Below are 17,758 nucleotides of genomic sequence, written 5' to 3'. Positions count from 1 at the left end.
TCTTTCCTGGTTTCTGTTGGATTATCTTTATATCAGTAACATCATGGCCACTATTATAACAACGAGGATTATGTGCGGATATATCCGTTCACCTATTCAGCAAACATTTATGGAGCCTCTCTTCTGTGCCAGTCCCTGTTAGGCACTGGGAATACGGGTATGAGAAAACAAACTACACTTCTCTTCTTTTTTTTTTTTTTAAGATTTTATTTATTTATTTGACAGAGATAGAGACAGCCAGCGAGAGAGGGAACACAAGCAGGGGGAGTGGGAGAGGAAGAAGCAGGCTCATAGCGGAGAAGCCTGATGTGGGGCTTGATCCCAGAACTCTGGGATCACGCCCTGAGCCGAAGGCAGACGCTTAACCGCTGTGCCACCCAGGCACCCCTACACTTCTCTTCTTGACATTTGGTCCTGGCCATGAGAATTTAAGATGATCAGAATTATCCTCCTAAAATAAACAACTATAAAGCAGGACAACATAGGAGGGAAACACCAATTTTCATACTTTGGACAATAGGCAGTTCATAGCTGTGATCCCTGAGAGAAGGAAAACAAATTAAATGAGCACAGCTGTCACCTGAGCATTCTGCATAAATGTTATTGCTGGACTTCACAAAGAGGAAAACTCAAGCCTTCCATCTTGCTGAGTCAAGGAGACAGACCAGAGTTTTGGGGGGTGGGGAGAAAATGGCTACAGTTTGTAGGACAGAGGGCCCAAGAAGGGGAAGCTAACTAGAGAATGTTCAAAAAATCTGCATGGGGTTCTCTTTAAGACTTGGGTTGGTTATTGATCCTTATACATAAAGAGTGAAACACCACAAGTCAGGATAAAAGAAAGTTTCAAGTGAAGAACGATTATTGGACCCTGTAAGGTGAAAAATTCCCAGAGCTCATGCACTGCCAGGAATCATTTCCGTTTCTCCAAGCCACAAGACATTAAGACTCTGGAAGAGCAACCCCATAGGAGGGTCGAGTGAGCCCTAAAATGATGCTATTATAGACCAACCTTTAAAACATCTAAAAATAAACTTTGAAAGAATAAAGTTAATCCTCATATAATTAGCCGCCTGTCATAAAAAGTCCAGCATTCTTTGCAGAAACATGAAAAATCCAAGACTCAACAAGAGAAAATTCAAAAAACCTTTTGTTCATTTTTTTTTAAATTACTGTATAAACAAAGAAGCAGGGAAATATGACCTATAATAAGGAGAGAAGTTAGCCAATAGAAACAGACCCACAAATAACAGAGATAATAGAATTAGTAGAAAAACATATTAAAACTGCCATGATAAATGTGTTCCAGCTGCCCAAGGATATAAAGAAAACCATGAGCACGATGATAAGAAAAATTAAAGATTATAAAACATGCTAATACAATTTCTAGAGATTAAAAATGAAATATAAAATTTTTTAAAAAATCTCTCGATTAACAACACACTGAACACTATAGGGAAGCTGAGGAGGAAACCCTGAACTTTAACTGAGAACAATAGAAGGTCTCCAAAAAGGGCACGTGGGGGGCTCAGTCGGTTAAGCGTCTGCCTTCAGCTCAGGTCATGATCCCCGAGTCCCAGGATTGAGCCCCGTGTCGGGCTCCCTGCTCAGCAGAGAGCTTGCTTCTCCCTCTTCCCTCACCTCACTTGTGCTCTTTCTCGCTCTCTCTCTCTCCAATAAAAAAATAAAATCTTGAAAGAAAGAGAGAAGGAAGGAAGGAAGGAAGGAAGAAAGAGAAAGAAAGAAAGAAAGAAAGAAAGAAAGAAAGAAAGAAAGAAAGAAAGAAAGAAAAAAGAAAAGAAAGAAAGGAAAGGGGAAGGAAGGAAGACACCAAAGCATGTGATAATCAGGTTACTGAAAACTAGTGAAAAAGAGACTATTTTCATGGCAGCCAAGGAAAGAGACATATTATGTACAGAAAAACAACAGTGACAGCACACTCCTTACCAGACATTTTGCAAGTCAGGAGACAGCGGAATGGCATCTTTAAAGCCCTGGGAAAGAAATAAAAGTGCCAATGTAGAATTCTACATGCAACAGAAATATCTTCCAACACTAGAGATAAAGAAACTGGAGACAGAATCTGAGAGCATTCACTGGCCACACACTGGCACTGTGAGAAACTGAAAGGAAGTTCTTTGGAGTAAGAAAGGTTACACCAGCTGAAACTTTGCATCTACATAATGGAATGAGGACTGCCAGGAATGGTACATAAGGTCAACATGGAGCTGAGCTTTTGGTGGAAACTTAAAGAAAATGAATTAACTAGTCCTGAAAAAGTACATGTCTTTTAATAAAAGGGTCCATTAAATAATGTGGTGAAAATGGCCAGCTCCTTCTAATGTTAACTTATATAAGACTTCTAATTCTTTTCTCCAATGCTACACGTTGACTAAAAGACGCAAACATATACACATAAAATCTTTGAAACATGTTAGGATTTTCTTGGGTAGGACACACACAGGAGCAGAAATCTGATACAATATGGGTTGGGAGGTAACTACAGTATAAAGGACAGGTTTCCCGTATCATTACGTCCATAAGCTCCCCTATTACCCCTAGAGGAGTCAAAGGTTAGTTTTAAAAAGCAAGACCCAATTATAAGCCTTCTATGATATATACTTTCAATATGAAGACATAGGTTAAAATTAAATGGATGTAAAAAGATATTCTCTCCAAACACTAACCAAAGGAAAGCTGGAACGGTTATATTAATATCAAAGTAGACTACGGAATAGCCCTTATTACCAGAAATAAAAATAAATATTCCATAATGATAAAGGAGTCAGTTCTTTAAGAAGGCATAAGAGTCCTGAAGGTGGGCACGTGTTCTGATGAGCACTGGGTGTTATACACATACTATATGGTGATGAATTATTGAGCTCTACATCTGAAAATAATGTACTATATTGGCTAATTGAATTTAAATAAACAATGTAAACACTACAACAAAAACTTATGTTGTACTGTATGCTGGCTAACTGAACATAATAAAAAAATAAAATAAATTTTTAAAAATAATATAAAAGTAAATTTTAAAAAAGAACCCTGAAGGCATATGCCACTAGCAATAGAGCTATAAGACCTGAAGCAACATTCGGTTGATCCAAAACCAAAAGTGGACAAACCCACATGAAAGTTGGAGACTCCAGCAGACCTGAGTACTTGATAGAACATGTAGGAAAAAAGACCAGTACAGATACCCAAATCTTGAAAACACTATTAACCAACGACCTGACAGACATTGGTCGATCACACCATCACCAACAGCTAACAACACGTCCATTGTACGTGCACATGCAATATTCACCGAAACCGATAAACGTCTGGGCCATTAAGCAAGTCTCAACATATCTCCAAGCTGAGAATTATACAAAGGATAGTCTCTAACAAATACATAATTAAACTAGAAATAACAGTAGGAAAATATCTGGAATGTAGCCTGATGATTAAAAATTAAACAACCTGCTTTTAAGGGGCAAGTCAGCCAAAGAAGAAATCAGATGGAAATTAGATAATATTCTGAAATGAAGGAAAATTAGGATGTATAATATCAAAATTTATGATGTGCAGGTAGGCAGCACTTACAGGAAAAATTATAGCTTTAAGTACTCGTATGATAAAGTTTCACCTAAAGAAACTAGAAGAAAAAAAGAGAAATTAAATATAATTACACAGAAGAAAGGCAATAAAGAGGAGAAATCAATTGCATGGGAAAGAAAAAATAGAGGAAAAACAAAAAACACCAAAGCCGGTTTTTGGAAAAGATGAATAAAATTGGTCAAGAACAAACACAAAAGACAAATACCAGTAATAGGAACAGAAGACGGTCCATCAGTACAGGTATGGAAAGAATAATGGAAAATATTAGCAAATGCCTTACAGCAATAAATTTGACAATGAAATGAAAATAAATAAATGAAATGAAAAAGACCTTGAAAGATACAAATTATCACAGTTCACTAAAAATGAAACAGGTACCCCAATAGTCCTACATCAATATAAAAAATCGAGTTGATAGAAAAAAAGCTCCACATATAGAAACCTCAAGGTGCAAATGGCTTCACTGGTGAATTCGGTGGTTAAGAAAAACATTACATCAGTTCTGCACAAACCTACAAAACAAGCAGAAGAGGAAGATGCTTCCCAAGTCATTTTTAGGCTAGCACTGCCCCCAAATAAGCAGATGAAGTTATTAGCAGAAAAGAAAACCACAGAATAATTCCCCTCATGAACACAGGCACAAAAATCCTCCACAAAATAGCAGTCCAGTCCAGCAATATATAAGGACTAATACATCATGGCCAAATAGAGTTTATCCAAGAAATGCAAGTTTGCTTCAACATTTGAGCATCAAACAATGTAATTTACCATTTCAACAGACTAGAAAAAGCAAAACAACATAATCATCTCAGTAAATACAGAAAAAGCATTTGAGATTATTCAACCCTCGTTATAAAACTCAACATCCATTATAAAAATTCTGAGCAAACTGGAAATAGACAGGAACGTCTTCACTCGATAAAGACGTCTGCAAAGCACCGGCCCCTAACCCACCAAATAGTGAGGAGTGAACGCCTTCTCCCTAAGATCGGGGGAAGCGAGGCGTCCACCCTCGTGACTCCTACTGGTCATTGCACTAGCGGTTCTCTAGAGTGTAATCGGGCTCTAAAAAGAAGCAAAAACACATCCAGTTAAGAAAGGAAGAAAACTCTTTAGTCACAGAAAATATGATTACATAGAAAATTCTAAAGAATCTACAAAAAAATTGCTAGAACAATTAATGAAATTGAGCAGGGTTGCAGAACATAAGTTCAGGTTACCAAAATTAGTTCTACTTCTGTCTGTTAGCAATAAACAACTGGATATTGAGACATGTATATTTTATATATACAAAACGTAAGTAGTACCAAATACTTTGGGATACACATTTAACAAAATATGGGCAAGAGCTGTACCCTGGAATCTACAAAGCATTGCTGAGAGAAGCAATGAACCACGGAACATTACATCAAAAACTAATGATGTGCTGTATGGTGACTAACATAATAATAAAAAATAATAATAAAATTTAAAAAATAAAAACATCTTGAAGAATCTTGAAAAAAAAAGCGAGCTGCAAAATAATGTGTAGAATGTGATTCTCTTTTAGGAACCCGTCTGCTTAATGTGGCTTCTAAGCGTACAAAGGAGCAAGGGAACCTGTGTTTAAAGACAAGAGAGGATGGGAGTCTTATGGGGAAGGAATTACTGGTTTTCATCTTTACTTCCATTGATTTGTTTCCATAGATACCATAAGAATTGCTTTGCTGCAACTTAAAAAAAAAGTGAATAAAATGTGAAAAAGTATCAACCACCTGAATATTATTTGGCAAAGAAAGGGTGTTGCCGTCTTTAACACACTTGAGCGAATTCGCTGCATACGAATTTTATTAGCAGGTTTTGAAAACGGCACCAGCAAGATTCTGAGCTGTGTAATTTATATGTAACACTCTAAAATCCTTTGTTGGTTTGTTTGTTTGTTTTTCTCTTAGGAATCATTAAGAGCCATCCGATATGAAATATCCCCGGATAAGGAGTATGCCCTGTTTTCATACAATGTGGAGCCAGTGAGTACCGCTCTTTTCTGTCTATAAAAAAATTTTCTCTCTCTCTCTTTTGAGACCTTATTAAGTATTTTCCCTTGAACCTTCATTCTTAGTGATCTTGGAATCCTGAAAACAGTGGGTGAGTCCTGAATTACTCTCTTTTTATGCCACACTGCCACCTAGGAGAGAAAAGAGGTACAACAATCCCTTTGGCAGGGAAAGAAAAAATCACTCCTTTTAGGGCAATATCATAGGATTTTCCTGAGGGAGAGGGTGAGAAGTTGTCTTTTTATAGAGATTTATCTTACCCTTTTGTGCAATCATTTTTCTTCCCATTTTCTCAATCATACCATAAATTTTATCCTGAGAACAAAAAGCAACTGCCAGGTTCTCCCTAAACTAAAATAAAATGTTAATTATCTCCTAGCCATTGTAGTATTCTAGAGAAGACGTGAAATATCACTTTCATTATATAAACCCCTGTTTTTAGCACTTCATTTCTGAGTCTCCCATAAAACTGCACCAGGATTTTCCATAAAATCTCACCCTGGGCTTTAAGCAGCGCCTAAAACTAGCTCTTTTTTTTTTTTTTTTTTTTTTTTTTTTTCTTTTTGTCCTTTAACAGGCTCATACTTTAAAATTCATCTTGGCTCTTTAATTTTAAATGAGCTAGAAGGTGAAATGTATTTGTGTCAGTGAAGCAGATGTTCAGCTTACAAGAGATTAGCAACTTTAGAAACGTGCATTCGTGGCACTTCATTCTCTAGCAAGTAAAAGATAGAATTCCACTGCCTTTCCCGTTCTTGTGAGACCATTCTGTCCAGAGTTCTGTGACGCTTCTGTGAGCTCGAAGGGTACCCGCATTGGCTTCCCAGCCTGAATAGCTTCCGGGTCGGTCTGAGAGGCTCTTGCCCCGGCAGGAGGAGGGCAAGCTTGTGGAGTCATGCCCCCAGGAGCCGCTGGCAGATTAGTTCACATGGAGGCCCAAGCCCAATCCTAGAACTTCTAGAATTTCTTTCAAGAGTTATTTGAATCCTGTATTATGCACTGGAGACTTCCATTTTTTTCCTCGAAATGTAGATCTTTTAAAAAAAGAACTTTATCTTCACTTTTCCATTTTCTGATTTGTTAGTGTCCATTACATAAAAGTTTTCATTTTTCCACCCACATTCTGTGGGACAGCTGGTCCTCGTTATGTATTGGATTGGGGATGGTGAGTGGAGCAGACATGGTAAAAGGCAGCTTTCAGCCTTGGGATTCTGCGTGTCCCATGCCCACCCCTGTGCTCGCCTGTTTCAGCTTCAAGCACATGGATATGGTGTACACGGAGCCCAGAGTACTTTGGTCCTTTCACGGAAACTACCAAAAATGTAATCTCTACACTTGAGTAAGAGAAAAAACTCAGTAGATCCTTGAAGGACTTTCCTAGGGATGGGTAGTGGCTTTGTGCTGGGTTTCTCCGGGAGACACCGCCAACACCCGAGTGAGAAATGCCTAGAAAGACAGGTTTCAGATCATCTTACTCTAGAACATCTTTTAGCAATAGGAGCAGCCCTACGATGGGAGCTTCCTGCTTCTGGAAGCCGTCAGAACTTCCAAATCTCACAGAAGAGATTCTCCCATCTGCTCCATGGGAGCACGTGGGTCCATCCAGGCTTCTGTGGTTCTGTGCGTGGTAGACCTCGCCACCACTTTCCCTTGTCTTTCCCGACGCTCCTTCTGCAAGAGCGCCCTGGGCTCCCGTTCCCAGTGGTGGCTGTTTTGGTGAAGAATTCTTGGCTAAATGTGAGTCTTCACCGTAGAACGCGGGCGGCAAACAGGAACCTTGAAAGAACGCTCTCTCACCACGCAGCATCCGTTCGCCTTTGGAGTAGGACTGTGTTGTCTGTTTCCTCACCCGAGGAAAAGTGTAAGACATTGAAAGCCGATTTAGTGAACAAGAAAAATAATTTAAGTATTGAAAATGTGTGCGCTACGTAAAAAATCTGTGGAAATGGATACTTTAAATTTGAATCAAAGGAGCATCCCTCCCTTGTTTTCAAGTAGTGAGCAGTTCCCATTGTACGACTAAGCAAGGGTTCTGCTCCGCGGGAAACCTTAGTCCTCTGATGTCCACCAAGGAGACTCGAGTTAGGTATTAGGAATAACTGCCTAACTGGATAAGCTGAGATGCAGATACTTTTAGAAAAGGCGGTGGGTTGCAAGGGAAGCGTCTAGGTCTCTAATACTGGAGAAAGTGGAACAAACCAGGACTTCCTGCTTTGTTGTTAGTGTCGATATAATCATTCCTGGATATTCTAAATATATATATATATATATATATATATAGTTTCTATATTCAAATATATTTAAGAACTCTAGTTTAAGTACAATTAAATAAGTTTCTCTATTGCAGGATGTTTTGAAACTTTTTTATATTCTCGTGAGGGTTATACACTATTTCCCTAGTGGGTATTACAATATGTGATTCCTGTCTAAGGGTAAGGAAACTAGAGTTCTGTCTTTGGGTCTGCGTTTATCACTCTCTTATCTGTGTGCTTCAAAGGCAGCCAGGATACCTTCTTTCTAGGAACTAACTCAACTCTTCATTGAAAAGATGATCATAAAAACTATTCTTCTATGAACAGACTATCCAATTACCAGGCATCTCTCATGTGATAGAATAAATGTTTCATTTGCAATAAAATTTCAGTATATTGGATTAGAGCTTCACCCCAGAAATCCAAATATTGCACATTCTCTTCCGACCGCCGCTTCTCTCTGCTGCCTGCCCACAGTGGACTTGCAAGTCAGATGGACCCAGGCTCAAGTTCAGTCCCCTGCGTCTTTTGAGCCCAGCTTCTCAACTTAAACAAGGGTCAGGGATGCCTGGGTGGCTCAGTCGTTAAGCATCTGCCTTCAGCTCAGTTCATGATCCCAGGGTCCTGGGATCGAGTTCCACATCAGGCTCCCTGCTCAGCGGGGAGTCCGCTTCTCCCTCTCCTTCTGCCCCTCCCCCTGCTTGCACTTGCTTGCTCTCTGACAAATAAACAAACAAACAAGGGGTCAGTGTGTGTCTAGCCGTGCTGCCAGGGGGACCAAATGTGATAGCACGTGGGAAACACTTAGCTGGCAAACCATAGGTGCCCCGACAACAGTGTCCTTCTCCAGGGCCTGGACACAGGGCTTTTTCCTCAGGAAGATTCAAGCTTCTTCTAGTCCATGGTTATGTCTCCAGTTACTCTTTTATTAAAAAAAAAAAAAAACTTGGGCACTAATATGTGCAAAAGAGATACGCTACTTACATCACAGAGCCTGGACCATAGTCATGGAAGCATGCCAACCAGGCCACATAGAACTGCCAAGAGGAGTTTTATCAGCATCAAACAAAAGGATTTGGCCCAGTGAGGTAGACCCAGAAAGGCTTCCAGAATGCATTGCAACTTCAGCTGGACTCTGACAGAGTCCTTACAGTCTGAGGATGTGTGGTGAATAAGAGGTAACAAACAGAAGCCCAGTGCAGCTAGAGAGAAGATGGGGTTCACCCATCAGATTTGGGGCTACAAGGAGGGTGCCGGTATCTTGAGCTGTTCACGGGTTTGCTTTTGCAATTGAGTTTCAAGTGACTCTGGGACATTTAATAAGAGTTTATAATTTACAAATCAATAACTGGAAAGATGGGTGTGAATTTCCTAAGCAGTGTCTGGAATGGAGACAATCCTTAAAGTAATTAACTTAAAGGAGGAAAATACAACCATGGGTGTGATTGACGTGACCCACGGGGACAATTACAGGAAAGGTATGGAAGTGAAGAAGGCCTGAGACTGGGTCTTGCAGAAATTCGATACATTGTAAAGCTTATAAAGGATAAATCTTCCAAGAAGTAAGAAGAGAGGCTGAATGGAGAGGAGAAAAGGCAACAAAGCAACTTATTATGTGTGTAACAGAAAGGAAATGCTCCCAAGAGGAGGGAAAGCCCCTCACTGTGGCCCCTGAAGCTTGTAGCAGCGGGTAGGCTCAGCCCCCAGGTAGGTCTTCCTTCTCTCCAGGCAATCTCACTACTCCGGGTGGCGTGAGGTGCCATCCGCAAGGTGCTGAAGTCCTAGTTCATGTTTCTGTTCACCTTTCCTCTGAGCCCCAGGGGGACTGCTGTGCCATCAGATTGGTCCCCGTCGTGACCAACTTGCTCTGGATGCCTTTGGCCCTTCTGTAGAGCCATGTACACGTTAGAAGTCTACGTGGGGGCTGAAAGAGGGAGGGTTACCCCTCAGCCTCTGTCTTCCAGCCCTGAAGGGTAGCCCAACCCTACGAGCGCCAGCAAGCACACTTGTAGCTTGCATATTTTTGAGCACAGAGAGGCTCCGTGGCTGTGTCCAGAACTAGGTGTGAGGCCCTCCCCAGCTGCACCCACTAGGGGCTGCTTGAACCTTGGCAGTGGCTCGAGTAGGAGGGCTGGTAGGGCGGCCCACGCGGACAGGGCTGGGAGCGAGCGAGAAACGAGAACACATGGCCCAGGAGTCTGGATACAGAGAGTGAGACAGTGTCTTGAGGACAATGAGAGTGGAAGGAGGGATATTTGAAGTTTAATTTTATAATAGTAACTGGTGTGTCTTCCTCTCATTTATTCAGACTAATTACAATGTTGCATCATTTCCCAGTTGTATGACATAAATTGGGTTTTTTTGCCCATTTTTACATTGTCGGCTACTCAGAGAAAGAAGGTTTTTGTGTTGTGTTGTTTTTTATCTCCTGTCTACCCCCAGCCCTCACACAAGACCACCTTCTGTGTTTGGTGCACAGGTCAGCCCCACACACGCGCAGTTCGGGGGCATTCTGACTCCTGAGAGCAGCAGAGGCCAGGGCGTCAGCATTCCCAGCGCTTATGGCCTAACGTCAGCCATGCCTTCCCGACTCTGTTCTGTTTGTGAGAAACACGTCACGGGGCTCAGCCCACCGAGAGGCGAGGGGATTCCACAGGGAGTGAATGCAGGGAGTGGGGGGTCATTGGGAGCCCCTCAGACGCTGCCTGGCCTGCCGCGGGTACGGAAGTGTGCTTCCTCGCATCTGTATGGCACTTGAAGTTCCTGCAGTCTGCCGAAGAACACAGTACACCTGCAGGGAGAGTATAATAACCCGCTTTCTTCCCCCACCCCGAGTGCCAAGAAGTTGGAGAAGCCTGGGGAGGGCTAGGCTGGGGCAGGAACACCGGGCAGTCCTCACTCCTCTGCAGGCGACTTGCTGATGACTGAGGGAGGGGCCAAACCACTTTAATTTTTCATCAGAGAAGTGGGGATACTGTGTTGTTCATTAGTGGCTCGGGGATATTACAGATAGCAATGATGGAAACCACTGAGGATAATAACCCCCTGGTCTGGGTCACACTGCAGTCAAATGAGTCACATCAGAAGGCGCCTCGCACAGATCCTGATGTAGGGTGGATTCTCTACGTAGTTCATCGCTGTTCCTACTTTATTATATTTTCAAGCTCGGCGGCATAAAGATGCTGCATAAATCAATGGAAGCACAGTGTTACAATGATCCTCTTAGGAACCCGAGTGAAAACGTACTCTTCTTTTATATATACTCCCTCCAGAATCTCAAATTTAGCAATAAAGTTAAAATGCAGGGAGAAATCATTAGGTCATTAAACGTGGACATATTTCTCGTGGTTTCCTGGTACGTATCTTAAAGAGCTTTTAAAGTTTTGTGCTGGAGAAGGAAAGCGTACGAAGAAATATTATTATGTTCTTTTGTTCTTCTGCGGATTATGTATTAGTAGTTAACGACGACGCCCCTTACTAGTTGGGGAAGTTAATCAAGTAATTTGCTGTTCTAAATGCAGATGGTGGTGCGTAGAGCCTGGTTTTCTGTCTCTGGCCATCTTCAGAGCCCCCGCTCTCGTCCACGGCACAGAAGTTTGGGGACAGATCTGCGAGGAGTGAGCAGCCTGGGGCATTTCTCATCACACAGAGGCAGAAAGCAGGGTTTTTCCTAAGCCTCTAGCGCTGAAAACTTCTAGACCTTCTACCACCTCTGTTTTTCCTCAAGGTAGATGGTAAAAGCTGGTGTCATAGCAGGAAGCCCTGGTCCCCAAGCTTCCCGGACCCTGTTCCTCGGCAGAGAGAGGGGTCACATCCAGCTCCTCGCACCTGCTGCTCTGCGCCCAGGTTTATCCTGCTCAAACCTGAGAAAGGGGGATGGAATGCCGGGCTTTTCGCTGCAGAAACGTGAAGCAGTTTCACGTTTGATCAATTCCTGTGCTCCTTCTGCCCGTGGACTGAGGTCCTGCAGCCCATATGTGCCGCCTGAGGGACCGTGAACCCCTAATTCAGGTAAAGCTTGGAAAGCACTCAAACACGGGCAGTCCAAACCAAGCACGTTTGGTTGGGTGACCCTGTCCTGAATTGGCAGTGCACCTGTCAGGTGGAGTTACCCAGCACCTGTATCTAGGGGACTTATAAACATAAGGGATTATGTAAATTCTCGGCCCCATATCCATGGGCTAACTCTATTGCAAATGGATTTACGTCCTTCTGGGGATATGGCTTCCTGCAGCTACTACAGCTGTACTCGTAGCGTGGTCCCGTTCTTACTACACCCCTTCTTGCTGGGAAGAACCGATGAAGTCTAAGGGAGACGTGTTTCTTAGTTCTCGGGCTGTTGAACTAGATCTTTCCGCTGTGTCTGGGAGCCTTTTCTGGGCCCGCCTCTGGGAACCTGAGGACACCACTGGTTCTTGCTGGAGGCATCTGCGCATTTCCAGGTGGAGGGGCTGATGTCGGCATTGCAGGGAGAGTGAGCCTTGGTCAGGGGCCTTCCCGCGGCCGCTCCGATGGCCTTCAGGGAATTCTCCTGCCTCCTCTCCTCGCCCTGTCCCCCCTGGAAGTACGCCCAGACCTTTCCCCCTTTATTCTGTGATCAAATCTGCTGTTTCCATTCCAACCATCTTTCCTTTGGCAGAATTTGTGCAAGAAATTGGCCACAGTGCCGTGTTAGCACCCTGACAGTGCGCTGTTTAACAGTCCAAGGCCTGGTTATCTGCCAGCTGCTTCCTCTGTTCGACTACTGAACGTTGTCGTTCAGGTTTTAAAACACCTGTTTTCACACAGCACAATTCAGAGCCCTGTGCACGCAGTTCCACAAGCTTGTGAAAGTCCAGCAAAGCCAAGTTCCTGCAAAACTACGTAAGGGCCACGCCACCGTAAGGCAGCGGGCGTGGATTTCCGCCCCCCATGTCTGGTGTCACCTACTGGGCATAAATACTTCCTTGTCTGGAAGTTTGCCTGTTTTTTTTATTGTTTTTGAAACAATAGGTTCTTAGCGTCCTTTAGTTTATTGTTTTCTGTAGTTGTATTGTTTTCATGCAAAACTGGTTCGAAAGATACACATGCACCGAATTTTGGTGTTTTGTTTACATGCCTCTCTATTCAGATTTTGGACTGAAATTTAAAAGCCCAAAACTCAGCATAGGAAACGTGGCTCAAACAGCGGTGATTTTCTCAACCGATGCAAACATTGTTAAGGTAATTGTGTGTGCGCGTGCGTGCTGCTCCGACAGGAGGGAGAGGGGATCTAAGTCGCCTGAAATAGTGTGTGGATCAGAAAGTTTCAAGATGAGTACTTTTGAGCACAGTTTCCACAGGGAGCTTGACATAGAGTTTGTATCGCGGAGGCTGCTTCTGCGTCCCCATGGGGAGAGGAACCGTTGCCAGGAGCCCTGCAAGCAGGGCGGGGCCTGCGGCACGAGTGGCTGCAGCAGCCGTGGCTGGTGGCCTGGATGCTGTGGGTTACACGTGCCAGGAAGCCTCTCCCCTCTCGGCATGGCAAGCTGCCTCGGTAGCCTCCTCATTGTTCTCTTTGCTTCTCCTCTTGCCCCCTGTCCAGGCTGGTCTCCACAGGCGGCCGGTGCTCTTTCAGACTGAAATCAGGTCAGGTCAGCGTCCTGGGCCCGTGGCTTTCAGCACAGGCTGGCGGGATGCTGGCGTCTGCAGACCTGGGGTCTGCATGTCCTTCTCCACATGCTCTGTCAGGGCTGTGGTGACCTTCCCTCTGTGGCCCTAATGTGCTACACCGCTGTCGACCCCAGGGCCTTTGAACTTCCTGTGCCCTCCCCAGAACGTCTGGCTTCTGGGAAAGGGCGCGTCCTCGAGGTGGAGGAAGGAAGGATGAGGTGGAGGAAGGAAGGAACTAGGGACATCTTCAGCAGAGTGGTGAGAGGATCACTGAATTTCTTTTGAAGCATTCTCTTCATTTTCCCAGTAACTTGTGAGATAAGGTCACTCACTGACAGTGATGACAGAGGCGGGAGGGGGGAGTCTGAGGGAGCGTGGTCTGAAGGTAACTGGTAGTCTGAGGTGGCAGGAAAGCCAGCCACCCATCCGACCGCTGGTGGATCAGCAGTGGGCTCGTTGGGGTCCGATGTTTGGTACCAGCTGGGGCTGGAAGTCTGGCAGGTGAGTGAAATTGGGAGTTCAACGGTGTTTTGGAAGGCGTGGTGTTCTGGAGGAGTCGTGGAGACTCACGGGGTGGTGGAGGAAAGTGAGGCCAGGTGGGCCGGAAGGAGGAAGGGGGTCAGAAGTGTGCGGTAGTCGGGGGACGTGAGCACGGGGGATGGAAGGACGGGTGCAGTTGTGGGAAAACAGGACAGCGCTCCCGGCAGACACGGAGAACACCTGTGGCTGCGAACCACAGGGCAGGCGTTTCAGGGGACGCTGTGGCGTGGAAGGTCGGAGAAGCACGCGAGACGCTCAGACGGCTCAGAGCAGCTTTGAGGAGACGGGCGGCGGCCTCAGCTTCCCCAGGTGAGCGGCGGTCATTCCTGGAGGGCACCGGCCCGAGCAGGGTCTCTGGGTAATCCAGATGAATGAGGGAAGTTTGTGTCGTTGGAAATGTACATGGAAATGAGGTTTGCTGAGTGACACGGCGAGGTATTAAATAGAGAATACTTAATTGCTTCTATTATGAACGGCCATCATTATAATGTAGTGAGGGGGAAAAATGACTCAAATTCTTCCCGAAAGATCCGTTCCTCAGTTCCAATTTAGCAGTCCGTTATTGTGGGGAGCTCGTTAGCGGCAATTATACTCAGAGACGCAAAGCTGATTAATAGGAGGACGGAGTTACTAGGACCTTCTGAGCAACAATCAGGGCTCAGACTTTCACCAAAGATCATTGTCTCTACATGGTGGTTGGAGCATTCTTTTCTGTTGCTAAAACTGGAAGGAATTCATCATCTTTGTGAGTTAGGCCCGGTACCATTTCTGATCTTGGGTTCCAAATGCCGTCAAGGAAAATAGTTTAACAGAATGTTCTGTGAAGATGCCATCTAGAGTATTTCCAACAATATCACACATATGGCCGTGTCAGTTCAGCGGTAAAATTAGACAACCTGCTTCTGGAAACGGGTCAGGACATGCTTCTGCTTTTCTCAAAGGCAACTGAAGTTATTAGTTTATGATAACAGACAGGCTTTTCAGAATGTAATTTTTAGGAGTTCATCATGTTCCCACTTTTTCTTAGTGTTTTCCACAATAAGAAGCCATGTAGTTTGAAAACCCCCATGATACGCTCTGTGCCTGATAGAGCAAGTGTCTTGCAATTTTGTATTCTGTTAAGTAAGAGGTTTTAATTTCCTAGCAGTCTTTTTCCGTCTTGCTGGGTGGCTTTTACTCCTGAAAATGGGAGGAAAGGAAAAAGCCTGAAAATGGGAGAGGAAGTGCTCGGGGTTGCCCGGTCACGTGATAACGGACGTGACCATCAAGGCTTGGCAGGTTTTATTGATGCATCTGTTACGATGGGAATTCCAGCCAAGTCAATAACCACAGTTTTTGAAATCTGTAGAAATTAACGAGCGGAAGTGATGAGTTGCTTGAATGAGCCTTAAATTGGGTGCTGCCCTGGGCCTTTCCGTGTCTCGCCTCTGCTGGCGTAGCAGACATCAGAGGGCTTGTTTTTGCAGGATTTCCTGTGTATGTGAGTATGCAGGTGTGCATGCGTGTGAGAGCACCTGTGCATGGTGCGTGTGAAGGGAGAGCCGATGTCTCCACCAGAGGCAGGAACAGAGAGGAGGACTGTGCGGTGTTTCTCCTCCAGCACCTCGGCCATCTGTTATATAATTAAGAAATTACAAACTGGAAAGATCGTCATCCTTTGAAGTGGAAGGAGCCCGAGCCAGGCATCATTCCATAATCGAGCATTCCCCCTAACCTACTCATCTGGGCCTTTGAGAATTCTGAATTTTTTTTGGCTGCCACAACAGCTACCAGACATAATTAATTATCAAAAGAAGGAAAAGGAAGGGACAGAAATTCATGAGTAGGTTTGGTGGACACTTTGATTACATGATTTCTTGGATGAGGAAATAAGAATTAGTGAAATCATCCCTTAGTTTAATCTACATAATGTCACAATAATCTGTTCTACTTGAGTGCCCTGCCCCAGATGAACCAAGAGTTTGACACCGTCCGAGACCACAGGGTGTTCTTAAAAGCCAGGTAAAGGGATGCTATTGGCAAACTGCCCCTTGCGTTGTCCCGACGTAAGGATCAGTCACGTCCTCTGCTGATGGTCACCAAGGAGCCCAGCGTGCATGAGGTGGAGGGGTCAGCGTGCCATGAGCAAAGGGGCAGATGGGAAAGGAGGAGAAGGGTCCTCAGTGTCAGTCCATTCCCACGTATGTAAGTGTACATTCCCTCGGAACCCCTGAAGAAAGGGTCATGGAGTGAAAACCCAGGAAGGGCGAGGAGCGCGAGAGCAGGGAGGTGCTTCTAAACCTTGGGTATTTCCCTGTGCACAATGGAGGGAGAGGGGTAGGGGGAGCCACCAACATGACCCTGGCAATACAACCACCATGACAAGAGCAGCAAACCTGCATCCGCTGACATCATGGGGACAAGGGCAAGGTGTCCTTCAGAAACAAAGCCCGAGGGTGCAGTCAGGGAGAAGAGCTGAAGAAGGCATGGCTAGAGCAGGGCTAGTCGTGGCATTTGGGGGAAGGTGGCGGAGGAACAGGACAGGGAGGAGATGAGACGAAGAGAGGGTCCGCGTGGCGGGAGCCGTGAGCGGCGCGGACAAGCCCAGGAGGAGGAGGAACTGGGGAGAGGTCGCGCACCACTGCGAGCCCTGCCCGCCTCCTCCCGTGCTCTGCGCGCCCAGCAACCTCGGGAACGGGTGGGGGCAGTTCAGGCTCCAGTGGATGAGAGGCGAGCGAGGACAGGGGCGCTGATGGACTCGAGCGGGGTGAGCGCTGCCTGACAGTGTGGTTGGTCTTGTTCGGTCTCCTGGCCATGAATGTCACCTCTTTACAATCTCCTGTCTCCCCAGAACGTCCCAAGGTGACCCTCCTCCTGCCTGCCTTTTCGTGCTCTGTCAGAAACCGGTGCGTTTCTGCCAACAGCAGGATCAGGTCTCCTGCCCCGGGGCTGCTCGCCCGGATAACAGGGAGGCGAGCCCTGGGCCCCCACCGCCTTGCTGTCCTCAAGGACAGCTGCAGGCTTTGTGTCTTCCTGCTGTGAACAAATGCAGATTTACAGTGTGTTCTGCCCCGTCCGAGGGGTCCGTCACCCCTCTGGTGTCCCGGTGACAACAGTCCCATCAAGTGCCTGCTTCGAGAAGCAGGGGTGTTGAGTGAGTGCAGGTGTAGCGATGCTTAGCAAAGGGCATTTGTGGAGAACCTGTGCCGGTCGGCAGTTCACAGCTGGACCCGTTTCTGTGGAGGACCGACGGGAAGAGAGACAGGTGTACAAGATTCTCGTGATGGCTCTGTTCACCTGATGCCCTGCGTTTCTAGAAGGGGATAGAATTTTCTGCAGTGGGTGGAGGAAGAGGGGCATCCCCACCCCTGCCTCCCCAGCCCGGCCCCCCCAGTGCTTTCCTCCACCCCCTCTGCTGTGCTTTGACCTCACGGTTTCCTGTATCTTTGCCGTCCCCGTCTCGGCAGCCCCACACGTTAGGTGTGCGTGTCCACTCAGATCTTCCCGTCTCAAAACAGGACAAAGCTAGAATCCCCTCTCTCGATCCACACCAGGGGTCACACGGCTACGATAGAAGGTCCTGGGTCACGCTCTCTGCTCCGTCCCTCTGCACGCACCCCTCCTGTGTGCCTCGCACAGGGCTGAGCGCTCAGTCAGCCCGCACCTTGGGAGCAGGATCCCTGTTCTCCCGTTCTACAGACTGGGAGACCGGGGCTGGAGGAG

The 17,758-nt window shown here is 45.6% G+C and overlaps 1 protein-coding gene across 1 annotated transcript in view; it reads left to right on the top strand.

The window, feature by feature from the left end:
- The window catches only part of DPP6 (dipeptidyl peptidase like 6), a 671,848-nt gene that overhangs the window by 412,343 nt on the left and 241,747 nt on the right, over positions 1-17,758 (top strand). The window contains exon 5 of the mRNA XM_040643764.1: positions 5,532-5,606. Within this exon, the coding sequence (XP_040499698.1) occupies positions 5,532-5,606 (75 nt within the window). The remainder of the gene's footprint in view (positions 1-5,531; positions 5,607-17,758) is intronic.

Source organism: Ursus maritimus, unplaced genomic scaffold, assembly GCF_017311325.1.
Source record: "Ursus maritimus isolate PB19 unplaced genomic scaffold, ASM1731132v1 scaffold_3, whole genome shotgun sequence".
Taxonomy (NCBI): domain Eukaryota; kingdom Metazoa; phylum Chordata; class Mammalia; order Carnivora; family Ursidae; genus Ursus; species Ursus maritimus.
This window is presented reverse-complemented; position numbering and strand designations above follow the sequence as displayed.